The sequence below is a fragment of the Agrilus planipennis genome, unplaced genomic scaffold (genome assembly GCF_000699045.2).
Source record: "Agrilus planipennis isolate EAB-ADULT unplaced genomic scaffold, Apla_2.0 scaffold143, whole genome shotgun sequence".
NCBI lineage: Eukaryota > Metazoa > Arthropoda > Insecta > Coleoptera > Buprestidae > Agrilus > Agrilus planipennis.
In genome coordinates this window covers 415,721-432,257 of record NW_020438887.1, presented here as the reverse complement: position 1 = coordinate 432,257, position 16,537 = coordinate 415,721, and the positions used below count along the sequence as shown (strand labels likewise).

The 16,537-nt window shown below is 31.9% G+C and overlaps 2 protein-coding genes across 4 annotated transcripts; both read left to right on the top strand.

Annotated features, from left to right (window-relative positions):
- The first annotated feature begins 27 nt into the window (after window positions 1–27).
- LOC108737420 (solute carrier family 25 member 51) lies at window positions 28–1,646 on the top strand. The gene is made up of 2 exons (XM_018470251.2): window positions 28–466; window positions 713–1,646. The coding sequence occupies exons 1-2, from the start codon at window positions 326–328 to the stop codon at window positions 1,442–1,444; spliced, it is 873 nt and encodes a 290-aa protein (XP_018325753.2). The 5' UTR covers window positions 28–325; the 3' UTR covers window positions 1,445–1,646.
- Window positions 1,647–4,748: 3,102 nt separating this feature from the next.
- On the top strand, window positions 4,749–15,997 carry LOC108737443. Of its 3 annotated transcripts, XR_001937855.2 has the most exons (9): window positions 4,750–5,032; window positions 5,332–5,417; window positions 5,626–5,754; window positions 6,226–6,365; window positions 10,776–10,884; window positions 11,155–11,395; window positions 15,010–15,219; window positions 15,656–15,900; window positions 15,969–15,997. XR_001937855.2 is itself a non-coding variant. In XM_018470288.1 (7 exons), the coding sequence occupies exon 7, from the start codon at window positions 13,384–13,386 to the stop codon at window positions 14,389–14,391; it is 1,008 nt and encodes a 335-aa protein (XP_018325790.1). In that variant the 5' UTR covers window positions 4,749–5,032; window positions 5,332–5,417; window positions 5,626–5,754; window positions 6,226–6,365; window positions 10,776–10,884; window positions 11,155–11,395; window positions 12,582–13,383; the 3' UTR covers window positions 14,392–15,001. The 3 variants fall into 3 exon arrangements, 2 of the variants coding, with proteins under 2 accessions (XP_018325790.1, XP_018325791.1); XM_018470288.1 differs by lacking the exons at window positions 15,010–15,219; window positions 15,656–15,900; window positions 15,969–15,997 and adding an exon at window positions 12,582–15,001 and having other exon boundaries at window positions 4,749–5,032; XM_018470289.1 differs by lacking the exons at window positions 4,750–5,032; window positions 5,332–5,417; window positions 5,626–5,754; ... (2 more) ...; window positions 15,656–15,900; window positions 15,969–15,997 and adding exons at window positions 9,881–10,479; window positions 12,582–15,001.
- The last annotated feature ends 540 nt before the right edge of the window (window positions 15,998–16,537 follow it).

Sequence of the window (16,537 nt, the reverse complement as noted above, 5' to 3'; positions counted from 1 at the left end):
ATCTATTATCTATGGTCTATGCAGTTGACATCGTTGACATTTTGGAAGAGTAATGAGGAGTGATGAGTAAAATTAATAGTTTTAGCACTTTTTATACTCAATTGCCATTGCATTATTCAATAATTTTGAAAAAATTAAAGTCGTATGGGGTAGTTAATTATACATTCATATCTAGAATGGCAATATGTTACTACTAGTTGTGTTTGCCATGCCCCTGGTTGTAAATATAAAACGCTAAACAGAAACATTTTTCGAATAATTTTAAAATTGTCTAACCTGCAATTTATTGGGATATTGATACAAAAATGAAAGTTTTGGAACAATTATGTTGAAAATGAGCACCACAAAGACTATACCACCTCCTGGAAGCACAATTTTCGGGTGGAAAGAATTTGTGTGTGGTTGGGGAGCAGCATTTATTAACATAACAATAACCTATCCCGTTAACAAGATCATATTTCGACAGGTTAGAGTATTTATTATTTACTTTATATAATAATGTAAATAAAATGTTGTAGATGTTACATGGTATGAAAGCTTCAAGTGCTTTCTTACAACTTCAAAATGAAGGTATCGAATTTTTATTTATTATATTTGCATATTTCTAATGTTGTTTATGTAGGTATGAATATAAAGCCCTTTCAAAACAAGCTAAAAAAATGNAGAGTATTTATTATTTACTTTATATAATAATGTAAATAAAATGTTGTAGATGTTACATGGTATGAAAGCTTCAAGTGCTTTCTTACAACTTCAAAATGAAGGTATCGAATTTTTATATAGGGGAATGCTACCTCCTTTATGTCAAAAAACGTTTTCAGTTTCTATAATGTTTGGGGTTTATGAAGAAACTAGAAAACCACTAGTAAATTATGGAACAAATCCATATCTTGCAAAATCTATAGCTGCTATTCTTGCAGGAACAGCTGAAGCAATTTTAATGCCTTTTGAACGAATTCAAACACTCTTAGCTGACTCTGCATATCATCATCATTTTAGAAACACCTTTCATGCATTTAAAGTTGTAGGATTGGAGTATGGTGTCAAGGAGTATTACAGAGGCTTAGTGCCAATTTTATTAAGAAATGGCCCATCAAATGTGTTATTTTTTGTCATCAGAGAAGAGTTACATGAAAGATTTCACGATGATAAGAGACTTCCTAGATCAGTGATAAATTTTCTTTCGGGAGCTGCAATTGGAATTATACTTTCTGCTTTATTCTATCCTCTTAATGTTGCCAAAATTACTATGCAGAGTCAACTAGGTGGCGAGTTTCATGGTTTAATACATGCTATGAAACATATGTACCAAATGAGAGGTGGAAAAATACGATATTTATACTACGGTTTACATACAAATGTTATGAGAGCGTGTCTTAGTTGGGGAATCATTAATAGTGCTTATGAAACTCTTAAGAAAATTTTGTTTAATGTTGATTTTTAACATATTATTAAATTTATTTATTTATAGATAGGAAATTTAAGTGTTCAGTGAGTATCTTTTTTTACTTTAACAACTTTACAATCTAAATGTGATTTCATGTATAAAAACTCTTCTGAGGAAGATCTGTTGATTATTTTTTTAAATGTTTTATTTTCAACAACAGTTTCAAATAAAACATCAAAGTAAGTTGCATTATGCAATACTTATGACTTTTTTCTTACTTTACTTGATACTATATTAATCTAAATTTCAATTGGTATGTAAATGTAAAGCTGTTTCTACTAGAAATTCACTTTGTGATAAAAAGGGCTAAAAATTTAAACTTTGTTCAATTTTTATCAACCATATTAGGTAAGTGCAATTTTAAGCTGTTATAAATAAGAGATTTTCCAAATACCTGGTTTAAACTACGACCAAAACTCTTGAGTTAATGTTATTAATCTGTTGTAGTACTGTTGTTATTTACTTCAGGAATTCGGAATTCAAACTATTAAAAATTGAATAATGAATTTTATTAGAACAAATTTAGCAGGTTTATAAGATAAGAAATACTTTATCTTTGTTTAACAACAGTGTTCTATTTAATTTTCATGTCTGGAAAAAGGACAACTAATTGTTTATTTGTTAAAGCTACTTTGATTGTCTTTAATTAGTTATATGTTTTTTCACTCGTAACGTAAATTATTTTGTCATAAGACTCAGACTGTCATTGTAAGGCCAGTAATTTATTATTCTGCATTAATCAAGTAATCGTTTTTCTGTCTTAGCTGCAGCAAATTTGTAATATTTGTAAAACAACATACAACCAGTTAAAAATTACATAATGTGGGTAAAGTAGTTACAATTGCCTTAAAAAGTATCACATTTTCTTTGTTAGTTGAGACTGTCCTTTGATTTTTATAGACTTTTAATCTTTAATTTTTTGTTGCTGTTTAAGCCAACAAGTGCATAATGGTGTAGGGTATTACACATATCACTTTATCTACGCATTTCACAATATACATTCAAATTCGCAACATTAATTCGTCAACAATATATCGGAAAGGTAGGGTTCAGTTTTTTACTTTTTATTGTTTATTAACCACTTAAAAATATACATAGTTGTACAAAAGAATTATTATTAATTATTATTATTGCTATTTATTTAAATTGAAAATTAATTTCTCCCGTGTTAAACTAGCTGAAAATACCAAATTATAATAAAGTTGCTGTGAGCGATCAGTGAAATTAATTTTGTAGTTGTAAATTACATGGATACACATTCAAACCCCAATTTAAAAACGTTTTTATTTCTCGATATATTAATATAAATAGCAAAATGTATTAAGGTTGTTATTGGTCAACAGTGAAAAAAAATTCGTAGTTGGAAATTACCTGGTTATACTTATACCCCAACTTAGAAACGTCGTTTTTAATTCTTGATAAACTTTCCCGTATTAAATGAACTGATAGTATCAAAATGTATTAATGTTATTGTGACGTATCAGTGAAAAGAGTTTTATAGTTGAAAGTCACCAGGGAGCCCATTAATTTCAATTTAAAGACGTATTATTTCTTAATAAATTAATTTTCCCCTTATTAAATGAACTGAAAGTATCAATATATATATTGGAATTGTTGTGAGGCATCAGTTAAATGAATTTTGTAATTAGAAATTGGCGGAATGCACTTTCAACCCTTAATTTAAAGACGTTTTTATTTCTTAATAAATTATTTTCTTTTTTATGAAACGAACTGAAAGCACCAAAATGTAATAAAATAGTCGAGGTTGAGCGCCAACTATAGCAACTGAACGGACGATGAGAACGCTTTGCAGTATAATGGGTTGTCTATGAAGGACAAGCGATTGCTAGTATTTAAAATTATTAATACAAAAGAATAAAATTAAATTAGTATGATACGTTCGCGCAAAATTAAATGGGTGCGCTGTAGTTTAGGATAAATAAAAAAGATACAGTGCCTCTCGATAAAGGTAGAAATATTACAGTACTATGTTACAGTGTTAGTCGAAATTTGTAAGCAGAAATTTTTTTTGATTTTAATAAAATACTGTAGGTATTTAAATTAATTTGGTACATAAACAGTTTAAGAAAATAATCACGATTTAATAACACTAAACACTGCTGATTGGAACGAATGTTTGGACTTTTTTTTTGATACTTTTTGTCTAATTTAAATATTTTTATGCTGTGTACTGTGCACTACAACTTTTATGTGTTTTCTGAGAAAGATTTGTACAATTAAAAATACCTTTGTTAACTGTATTTGGGAAAATTGTACTGTTTATTTCTTAATTAAATCTTCTATTATTGAGATGAGGAAAGCATAATAATGTAATAATAGTCAAGAAAATGCTTCTTAATCAAAAATAGCGAGTGTTTAAGTAAGAGAAAAATAATGTACCCGTCTTTTAGTTTCCATATAGTAACGATAAAAACAAAGCAATGAATTTTTAATCGTCTGTCCAAACATTGATAACTTTGTAAGTTTTTTTCATCCATAGATGCAGTGACAAAACGATGGCGGGAGGGAGGGGTACGTGCGGGCCTGTCTTGCTCATGCTAGCCTACCCTGAACATTAACTTAACGTTAAAAAAACGGTAAGGATTCAGCTACACATCTCACAACTTTTTTTATATAATGATGATTAAAATATAGACTACTTTGTTCAAATCGAGAAATTTTTTGTGATAAAGGCGATTGCTAAATTTTGCTGAAAAATAGTAGGTATAAATTGATTGATTTTTTAATTTGCTTCTAATTCGTTACAAATGGGCATGAATACAAAAAGACGCTTAAACAAATACTGAAATAAGATTGTGGCCCAAATTCTGGTAAATTATTTAAATTCGAAAGCACTCGTTTCTTACAATTTGTCAAAATTTCATGAAAACCAAGACACTGCAATTTATACCCGAAGTATTTGTTAACCGTTCTTCAAACGAACTTCGATTTTATAAATTGTTTATACATTGAAATGAAGAAAGGTTATTTTACTTGTTTATATTTGCCTTATTTTTAAAAGCTGAAATGAATGACATACCAATATGATTTGGTTACTATATTAATTACTTTAAAAAAACATTCTGCAAAAGAAACAGTAAAAAATTGCTATTTATTCAAAAAATGTTTTTATGCTTCGAATTTTGAGTATTTCGCGCCAGTTCCGTCAATTTTGGTAACATTCGAATGGTGATTATCTATGGATTCGAATAATCACTTCATCTGTGGATAATCTTATTTGAACTCATTGCGATACTCCGTTTGTGTATCTATCTATGGTATCTATTATCTATGGTTTTATCTTGTGGAGATAATTTGTTATGGTGGGTGTATTTAAACTTTATCAGAGTATTTTTTAAATTGTCATTATACAACAACCAACGATTATTTAACAAAAGAGTGATATTCGTTAAGTATAATTTCCTTCGACCAGATTAATACAATCATAACAAAATGTTGATGAACGTTGCTGACGTACTCTCGTTCACTGGTTTACTGCCCATCGTTATGCTTCGTCCTTGTTATGCGCATTTTTGATAAAAAAATTGTATCAGGAGAGGTTCTGGAATTACAGTTTTATATGTGGTATGTATCTTATTATTGGAGTATCGGATTATTTTTAGGATTCCCATTAAACAAATTGTTAAGTAAATGAATAGTGCAGTGTTACTCCGGCATATTTGATAATGTAGGAAAAGCCTGGAAGCTTGTTTATGCATATCCACCTATTTTGTGAAAAATAATAGCTACTCGTTCGGTATCAATGAAATTCATTTTGTAAAACAATTCAATTGTATCACATAATTTGTAGGGGAATTACTGTTTTCATCCATTAACCTTATCGTTATTTTTCAATTTTCATTTTTGTTCTTTTCTTTCCACAGATAAACTTGGGAATACTTTTTTTCATCCAGGTATTTGACCTAAACAAAATGTGTATATTTCCTCTTGAAGGCCTTGTTGTTAAGTGGTAAGATGTCCAAAAATATTAGAAAATAAATACAAATGTTATTTGTTTCAAACGTCCTGATAACTGTAAATGATTTTGTAAAATTTGAAAATGAAGCATCTATTAATATAGATATTACTTTAATTATGTATATGGAAAGTTCATTTAAATGAAATAGGTACATAGTTGCTGTACCTAAACTAATTAAAATTTTTGTTGTTTTCTGCAGGCTTTACAATATCTACCAAGGACCATGGAAATGATTAATGGTAGTGTGTAATAATTTTAATGTTATGAAGTGCTTTTCCTGAATGTATCATTTCTTTCACACTAGTAAACCTTCCTGGATTACTTTGGGGTAAGATTGTAGCTTTTAATAATTTTAAGAAGTTTTGTTTAGTACTAGTGTACCACGTACAATTTGCAGGATTTGCAATGCAAGAAATGTTCTCAGGTAAGTGATGATTTTTTACAAATTTATTGATGCAATGGGATCATTTTCATATTTTATTTTTATTTATTTTTTTGTTTTTGTTAAATTTTATGCAGATTAAACTGGAAAATTTAACTACGCGATGTAGCTGTGCAGGTGAATTTCGATGTCTTATATCTGCTAATGATTTAATAGAACTTTTACAAACATTTCAACGATTNCTACAAATAAACAATTTTTCGAACAAGATGACACAAATAGGAAAGCTTAATTTATTTTTCACTAACTAAAATAATTAGGAAATCAACTTAATTTATGAATAATTTGCAAATAAAATAATTATTTATTGGTCTGAGGGAAAGACATTAAAGTTGTTATGTTTCTATCTCCATTTAGCTTCAAAGAAGAGCTATGAAAATGTTCTTTTCTTCCCTGGAAATAAGATAATAATCATAGTGGGGAGTCAATTGCTGAAGAAGAAGTTTGACGTGTAATTGGTTCCTTTTTGAATGCATAAGAAGTTACAGAATTAGAGGGTAAGAAAATTAAATATTTTTGGGGATTTAGTTAGTTTGATAAACAATTCTAAATAACGATAGTTTCATAATGTAATGATCTAAAACGACAAGTATAGAGAAATATTATTTAATGTAGGTAAACAATGCAACAACAATAAGAAACCAGATAATTTCAAAATATGACGAACGAACATAATTTTTATACATTCATAATTGAGATTTTTTAATTAATATGTCTAGTACCACTGAAATGAGAATATTGTTTAAATTGTTAAATTATTCGTTCTAAAGATACCTGTCTGGTTTGGTTATAAAGTACATTTCGTTTTAAACAGCTATTTTGATAGATTAACAGTGATGCATACATGTTTATATGAAATCCTCTCTGTCTAAAAGCAAACGGTGAATGATGTACGCATGATGGGACTGATAAAAATTGCGAAAAAGAGCGACTAGTTGCAAATAATTCCTACCATATCTCCGCCTTCTTCTTCAGGTTTCCCTTACGCTGCATATCCCTTAGAACTTTCGGTGTACTACTAAATTCCCTTAAGGGACCGTATGAGTTGTTTAAATAAATCGTTTTCGAACAAGGCAACCTCTTACGTCAAAATAAAAACGGCAAGGTTTAATGCGGCTGTCTTGTAACAGTCCACCAGATCGGTGGTAACCGGCTACTTCTTACAATTTTTTTATTTTTATTGTTATTGTACTAAGAAATTACTCAAAGAATGTTCAGCAATTTTCATTGGTTATTCAAAATAAATAGAGGAACCCGCCAATCGTTATTTCGTCTCCTTTTTTTTTTAATCTTTTCTACAACTACTTTTTTTCTCAACCTTACCTATAAGTACACATTCACCTCTCCTTCATTTACAATCCAATCGACTTAACAATATTTTTCTGAAACTGCTCAATTACTTTCATACAAGAAGATAAGTACATGATCAAAACATAATAAAAACAATAATTCGTAACATGAGAAATGAGAGCTCATATCAGCACAAAAAAAAACGCATGTCCCGTCGCCTAAAATACATAGCATTATTACTACTTAACAAGATTTTATTATTAATGAAATGGATTTCTGGCTTGGCTCTTGGTGAGACATGTTTAAATAGTAACTTTTATTTGTTTCACAACTTTATTTGGATTCTAACAATATTGTTTCGGCTGTTATGCAATTATCAAAGTGGAATTAGTAATATGAATAAAGTGGTATTTATACAAGAGGGTTGAAACCTAACATAAATATACATTCACAGATATGTCCTAGTAGCTAACATCAAAAATAGGTAAATCCTAAAATCGGTTTGATCATTTCTCATAGTTAAGCCATTGTTTCGAGTCGCAAAAGCTGTAAATCATTAACAGCATAAATTACCAGTTATACATAATTATTACAGTGCAAAGCCGATTTGAAATGGGAAATTTGGGCAGAAATAAAATTTTGGTATACTTTTATTGGTGAAATGTTTTAGGTAGGCGAGTCGCTTTAGATGACACTTTTATGGCTTTTGCGACTCGAGACGTTGGCTTATTTACCTATACCTGTTTACCTGGAATATTTGTAATAGTAGATACTTTCCGAGTTCATATTTTTAGCATTACTAATTTGGTATAGTTGTTTATCAGCATTTAAGATACAATAGGATAATCCTATAAAGCATTTTTCTAAAAAATTTTTCAAAAATTAAGATCACTAATGAAATTGTCTTCTTCATGAGGTGAACATCTGTAGAGACCTGAGATTCTAACCTGTCTTAAATTAGATTCCGCAGTTATTACACGTACCACTTTCACCTTATTGTAAGTGCGTACTTATGACCATCCTATGTAGTATTAGCTTGTGAATATATTAGTACATCGATCGCCTTGTTCATTATGTTCTTGAGTAAACATAATCTTGCATTAAAGACAAGATCATTTGTTTATTATAAAGAGTTAATTATCCGAAAGCTCTTGATGAAACACTTTATAAATATAAAATAGAATAAAAGACACTTCGTGAAGTTCTACATATTAATATTTGTACTCCTGATGATGCCCTTCGAGTTTTAATAAATAAATAAAATTTTGAGGGTATTTTATTCTATTTTGTATTTATTAATTTACTTATTGGTGTTCTCAGTTTTTAACTGCTCTTACAATTCTACAAACTAGGTTTTGCAATTGTACAGTGGTGTTAAACTTTAAAATTTAATTTGACAATCTGACTAAGTAGTTCATTTTAAAGTATCTATTACATGAAAATTATAAACAAATTAAACAATCGTTCTTATGTCAGAATTTTTAAATTTGAAAGTAAATTACATTGAAAATGAAACCAGTCTTAATGATTCGTTTAATATTTAATTCTAAACAGTCATCCTAGAAGATTTATTATACATATAATAACATCGAAAGGAGTGATAAAAAACTTAAGTGTTATAAAAGTTCAACAATATTTAATTTTTCTTTAGGTACCTACAGTTCTTTTTTGAATTAAGATGTCAACTCACTTCATTTTCTTAATTATGATTTTATTTAAAAAAAATTTCATTCATCAATCATCTCAACCCTTTTTACGGCGTTGCGATATCATTTTGTTTTACAAATCACCATGCGTAATTTTGAACTATCAACTTGCCACTGATAATACAAGAACCAAGGCACACACACACACACACCAAACGTCGTCGCAGGGAAAGTGTAAAGGAATCATGTTGCTCACTATAAACTGATTTCACTGTGTTAATTACTTGATGAAACATATGCTTAATATTACTCAAAATGTTGAAAAGAAAACACTTGGTAGGTGTTACTTAAAATTACATTGACCTGTATTATTTTCTTTGTCAGATGGGCCTTTTGTGCTCATTTTAAGGCTCAGTTACTCAGGACAATGTAAATGGCCTCACTATTTCCGCAATTTATTTGGTATTTTTTCTGTAAAGTATTCATCTTCTCTTTATTATTTACCAGAAATTTAATCTATGGCATATTTTGATAGTAACATGGAGGATGAAATTGTATTTGGGGAGGCAAAGAAATTCTTTAGGAATAATCTCTTTCGCATTTTATTTAGTAAAGAATCTATTATATTTTCTTTATAACAATTGTTTTTATCCGCTTATGACATCTTTTCTGAATTTCTTTAATGTGTTGGTGAAATTGTTCAACGTATTCTTTACTGGCATCAGCAAGATTGTCCAAATCTGCATGTAAAAAGTTAATTTCTGTGCTATTATTCCTAGAAATCTATTTACAACGTTCATAACCCTTCTAGACATTTTTTGCAATGATGTTAATTACGTTTTCAAACTCATCAATTTTCATAATGATTCTCATTTTTTTATTAGAATAAAGCTTGTATTCGAATCGTTTACATATTTAAATGAACGGAAATTAATCATTTCTAATTTTGTTTTAAGTCGTGAAGTTATCGTGTGTCAATATTGCTAAATATTTTATATATATGTTTAAGAAAAGAAAAGTATGGCAAAATATAACTTAGTAAAATTTGAAATTTCCGGCAACACACAAGACATCTTTGCACTGCTAAAAATAAACATGTTGATTAGTAATTTATTCGACAGTGATTCAATACTTGGTAACAATAATTAAAAACACAATTAAATGTCTCAAGAATAGAATTTTCTTCTGTTCCTGAAACATTTGAAGGTATATGAAATGTTTTATTGCTTATTTTCTTCGAATTTTAAATATTTCGCGCTTTTATATGTCGTGCCTACGGCGCTCGTTTCCGTCAACTTCGCTAACGTTCGGATAATCTCGTAACCAGTTGCATTTTCGTGATTTTTAATTTACAATAATGCTCGTTTTATCTAATTATCGTGATAATTACTTATAGTTGATGTATTCAAATTTTATCAAAGATTTTTTTAAGCTAGAATTATGCAATAACCAACGATTATTTAGTGAAAGAAATATATTACTACTTTCTTCGAAATTAACAAAATGTTGATGACGTACTTCCTTCTTGTTCACTTTTCACTGGTCTGCTGCATCCACTGTGTCATGTACTGCTCGTGACTTTTATGTGCATTTTTGATTAAAAGAAATTGGAAAAAGTAATGGTACATACAAAATTTGTATCGCAATAGGTTCTGGAGTAACGGTTTTATACGTGGTATGTATTTTTATTGTTCGGGTATCGTATTATTTTTACGATTCTTGTTAATTAAACTGTTAAGTAAATGGACGGTGTAAGCGTTATTCCGCCATATTCGTTAATCTAGGAAAAGCCTGGAAACTTGTTTATGCATATCGATCGATTTTGTGAATAATTATAAGCTACTCGTTCAGTATAAATAAAGTTGATTTTGTCAAATAATTGAGTTGTATGTAATAGAATCGGTGTTTTCGTTCATTATAGTTTTCTTGATCTATAAAATTATTATTTTTGACTCATTTGTTTTTTTCTAGATACACCTTGGAATGCATTTTCCCCTTACCAATGCCAAGTAATGTTTCGTCCAGCAGTTCAGCCTACACACAGATGGTGCATTTCTTTTGAAGACTTTATTACCGAGAGGTAAGATGGTAATTAATTTTGTTTTTATTAAATTTTACATGTTGAAATACTTCTGGCAACTGAGGCTTCTTCAACGTTTGTATTTGGAGTTTTTGGGTGTTTATGTTTCATTTTCTTATCTTCGGGAAATATCTTTACGATCATTTGTATGGGTTTTATTACAAACGAAATTTTGATTAGCAAAAGCAGGAACAATTGTTAACTTCGGCTGTGATGTTCTGCTTAATTATTTTATTTTATAATTAATCATTTTTTCGCCAATTTCTACAGATGGACTGTAAATGAGAAGGAGAGAGAACAATGGAGTTGATTTTGATGTTGTGCAGCAACCAGTATCTACAATGGTATTGTCGCTTTTTCTGGACTTGGTATTCTATTATCATCTTCATCTTGTGCATGAACAACTGGAAATTTATTTCAAAATCACTAAACTTGTGGCCATTCTTCCTGGGTTTGGTTTACTCTTCACATTTGTAAAGTGTCGAAACGTTGCCCGCTACTGTTATTTAAGGTGAGAATAAATGATATAATTAATATTAAGGTCATTTTTTACATTAGTTGACATTGGAATTGAGACATGAAGTTTAGTCAGGTAGATAGTACTCACCTAGTAGAGTCGTGTGGTAGTATTAATTCGATGCGGAAACCAATGTGGCTTGAGATATAGCCTCCTAAAGTTTTCTTTATTGGAGGAAATTTCGGTAAGTACGGCCCTGGCCGCAGCCCTTCGTCAGCTGTTCGTGCCGCTCGTCAGCTGTTCCCGTGAAATACGGCTGGATGACGTCATTGTTTAGTTAGATAGATTTATGACAGACTGGAGTATGTTAAATGCCCCTGCCCGCCGAAGGCGGGCTGATAGGTTGGAATAATGTCACGTAATTATGATTGTTTCCGCAAACACGATGAATTTTCGTCAGCTGTTCCCGTAAAATAGGGCTGGATGACGTCATTGTTTAGTTAGGTAGATTTATGACAGACTGGAGTTTGTTTAATGCCCCTGCCCGCCGAAGGCGGGCTGATAGGTTGGAATAATGTCACGTAATTATGATTGTTTCCGCAAACACGATGAATTTTCGTCAGCTGTTCCCGTAAAATAGGGCTGGATGACGTCATTGTTTAGTTGGTAGATTTATGACAGACTGGAGTTTGTTTAATGCCCCTGCCCGCCGAAGGCGGGCTGATAGGTTGGAATAATGTCACGTAATTATGATTGTTTCCGCAAACACGATGAATTTTCGTCAGCTGTTCCCGTAAAATAGGGCTGGATGACGTCATTGTTTAGTTAGGTAGATTTATGACAGACTGGAGTTTGTTTAATGCCCCTGCCCGCCGAAGGCGGGCTGATAGGTTGGAATAATGTCACGTAATTATGATTGTTTCCGTAAACACGATGAATTTTTACTACTAAAAACGTGAGAAAATTAGAGAATTGCGATTGAGAATCAGGACTGTAGCGCGTCAGACATTGGGGATAACATACACACTGACACCTATTACCTACCCGGGCGCCTATAAACATAAAGAAAATGTTATGCTTACGAATGATGGTGTACGTAGGCATCACACGGAATCAACGGAGAGGCGCCAGGGTTGGCGACTAATGGGAAGTGAAGTAGCCCTGTCGCATAAAACTGTCATCGAGTGTTGTAAAAGATTATCGAATTTCACATGCATACGTTATTGTTAGTGTGTTTTAGGTTTCTATTTCTTCGAAGTTGGCTTTTGGTGTTTTACTTATTTTGTAATTTTAAAAACATGGTTGAAAATGGACCTTTAGTATTGTTAGCATATTGTTACTATTTACCATTGTTGTTTTTTAAATAAATAACACAACCTTTACTTTAGTATATAGCTATTTTTGGTGGTGGTATTAAAATTTTACCCTTGTTACGACTTAATTTTAGCAGTACGTTAAAAAAGTTAGCCTTCACTACCTCTACACTTGTTACAATTACGAAGTAATTAAGACAAAATTACAATAAAACTACGGTGAAAGTAATCGTTCAATAGTAAAAATTGCAAAATGTATGGGAATTGAATTGTTTTAGTACATGGGGATGTGTGAATGTGAATGTTATTTGCAAATAGCCTGTATTTCGTCTTTTTCTCCTATTAGCCATACTGTAAAGTAGTTTTTCTTGAACGTCATGTCAGATGTCCCATACTGTTTAGAAACAATTATAAAGAGTCTGGAAGAGTGGTTTTACACTATCAAGTTACAGCTGGTTAGGTAACAGGTACATGTAACTTAGCATGTGTGTTTCCGCATCCCTAGTCGTTGGTGCCATAGTTTGGCCCGAGGAATTGGGAAGTGTTACTTAAAACACATGGCCCTATGCCGTAAAGAAAAACAAACGTAATCGTCCTATTGGTTATTAGAAGTTATATGTAAGAAGGGGATGGGGAAAGTATTTAAGCTGATTATGCGTTTTTACGCATCAGTTTCTTGTTTGTTGTTTGCTATATTTTCAAAATTTTTGCCTGCCGTTCATTACAATAATGGATCATTTTGATACCATTCGTTCATTTCCAACCGTTCAGTCGTGCGGTTTCAATACATGCAGCAAATGTGAATTAACAGATGCGGAATTCACGCGGCTCATTGACGACAAAAACGCATTACTTCAATTTTTAATAAAACACGGGGTTGTGTCGTGTCATACTGTCTGCCCCAAGTGCGACAAAAGATTGAAGTTAAAAGAAGTTGGGAACCAGTGGCGATACGACTGCCGACGCCTGTCATACAAAGGGAACCGCCGCCGACAATGCTCATTTCGCGATACCGCGTTAAGAGGGACATTTTTTAATCATTCGCGAATACCCATTGTTCAGGCGTGCACGTTGGTGACCATTTATCTTTCCCGAAATGCACCCCGAGTCTATTATGCCCATCGAGAGACTGGTCTTTCAACGAGAACTGTGGTGGACTGGTTCTCGTTCATAAGGGAAGTTCTTATCGACTGGGTTTATCGTCGATCGGCAAAATTAGGTGGACCGGGGAAGATAGTGGAGATTGACGAGGCAAAGTTGGGGAAGCGAAAATACAACCGGGGTCGTCTTCTTCGCGGACAATGGGTACTCGGCGGAATTGAACGGGGTGAACGCGGTTCTAATCCAGGAAAAATGTTTCTCATCCCAGTGCCGGACCGAAGTGCGGAAACGTTAGTTAACGTTATAGTGAATAATGTGTTGCCTGGTTCAACAATTATAACAGACGGTTGGCGTAGTTATAATTTGTTGAGCCAACATGACTACCGCCATCTCACTGTGAATCATGAACTAAACTTCGTTGACGCACGTACTGGTGCACACACCCAGAACATTGAACGTTCGTGGGTGGAAGTGCGTAGGCATGTGCCCAGGGCCGGACTGGTTAAGAACCATTTAGCGTCCTATCTTGCTGACAGCATTTTTCGGAGGGTGGTTCCCGATCATCGCTTGCGACGGCATTGTTTTTGGCAGGCGGTTGCGCAGCTGTACCCTCCTGTCGAACACCCCTTACGTTAAGTAAGTTGCATGTTACATTTTACTACTTACATTGCATAATTTTGGTCATTTTCTACCCCCCCCCCTTCCACCCCCTTCTTCCACATCATTGACTTTTACGCTAATTATCACTACTACTAACATGTTTCACCCAATTTCACTCATTTCTCCAACAATACCGCCAAAATTTACATGTATACTACATTACCCCCCTTCCCCCCTTTCCTCCCCTCCTCACATTCACCCTTTACAACACCATCAACAACGTCTACACTACAATGATTTCCATCGTTTCTCAAAAAAACCTGCAAATATTCCCATTCTTACTACTGTTCCCCCTTCACCCCCCCCCTTACATTTTCCACTTGCTTCGCTTTTCCGCAACACCAAACAACATTTCCCGTGTCTTACACACCTTTTAACGTAATTTCTGTAAAAACCACGCAAAAACAGCAATGTCAACTAATGTAAAAAATTACCAATATTAATAATTCAGTGATTTCACTTCTTGATGTATGTTTTGTTGTATTTCATGTCTTATTTATATGAGAGTGTAATTAATTAGTTCTTTCTTTTAGATGTTTAATGCCTTCTGCAATTATTTGTTTAATTAATATGTTTTTTTGCCCATTTCTGCAGATTGTCCAACAAGTGAGAAACAAATAAGTTCAGTTTGGTTGTGCTTAAATAACTGATGTCTACATGGACAGCATTATGCAGTTAATTTTGGGCTGATGAGATAGAACAACTGGAAATTTATTTGGAAACCAAACATGTCATTGTTCGTGGATTTGACTTGCTCTTCACACTTCTAAAACTCTGGAACGTTGCATTCTTCATTTAATTAAGGTGAGAATATATGATATGATTAGTATTAATGCTCTTTGTTAATCTGTTGTGGTGTTTATTTTAATATCTACTGTTCATAGCACAAATTGAGGTTATCGTGCATCTATGGTATTTCATTCAGCAGTTCTCTATTGTCCTTACTAAATTGACATTGTTCAACTATGTTATTTCTGACAACGATTATCTGTTGTTCTTAAAATAAATTGACATCGTGAATCTATGATTGTTTCACATTCATCTATGTTATGTTATGATGAAAAGTGACGTTACTCGCCATTTTATAATTCATTTATTTAACTTGCTTTTTGATACATGTTTTATTATATTTCATATCTTATTTATGTGTGAGTGTAATTAATTAATACGTTCTTTTAGGTGTTTAATGTCTTCCGTAATTAATAGTGTATTTAATCCGTTTTTTTGTTCATTTCTGCAGATTGTTCAACAAATGGGAAAGAATTAAAGGTCAGTTTGGTCCTATTGAAACAACCAATGTCTACATGGGCATCATCTTTCCTGGATTGTTCTCTTGATCAGCTGTTTACATTTTTGCATTGCAACATATGAAGTTAATTTGAATTCCACTGAAATTGCAAATTTTCTGCTACCCTATTCCTCCTGGAGTGGGTTTGCTTTTCACACCTGTAAACTTTGGAACATTACAGTCTACAGTTAATTAAGGTGAGGATACTTGATATAATTAATTTTAATTGCTCTTTATTAATCTGTTACCACCGTATCTGTTTCAGATCGACGCTGGAGAAGACAAAGATGACCCCGTAGTTGAAATAGTTCTTTATTGTCTGTATTTTTTTCTTCTACATATATTTTCCAAACACCAAAATAACACCAGGTTGAGTCACCTCTTTCAAATTTTAGTTTTAAGTGGCTCTTATTTAATTTTATATCTTATTTATTCAGTGGTAGAGTTACAATTTAAGTTAATGCTAATGCTATGGAGGAAATCACTTTCTACAATATTATCATATATCCTGTATTGAATTCTTGATTTCCTGTTGACATCTCCAATTAAATAATAAATTCTCCAAATCTGCATATAAAAAGTAAATTTGTAGTTCCTTAATTTCGCCCAGCATATTCTCAACAATGTCAACATAATCTTTTCGTTTATTATTTCCAAAAATTTATTTCTCACATTCATAAGTTTTCTAGGCATTTTTTGCAATGATCATTACGTTTTAGAATAAAAGTTGTTTTCGAATTGTTTATATATTGAAATGAAAGAAAATTAATCGTTTCTAATTTTGTCTTTAAGTCGTGAAGTTTTCGTGTATTTCAGTATTACTAAATATATATT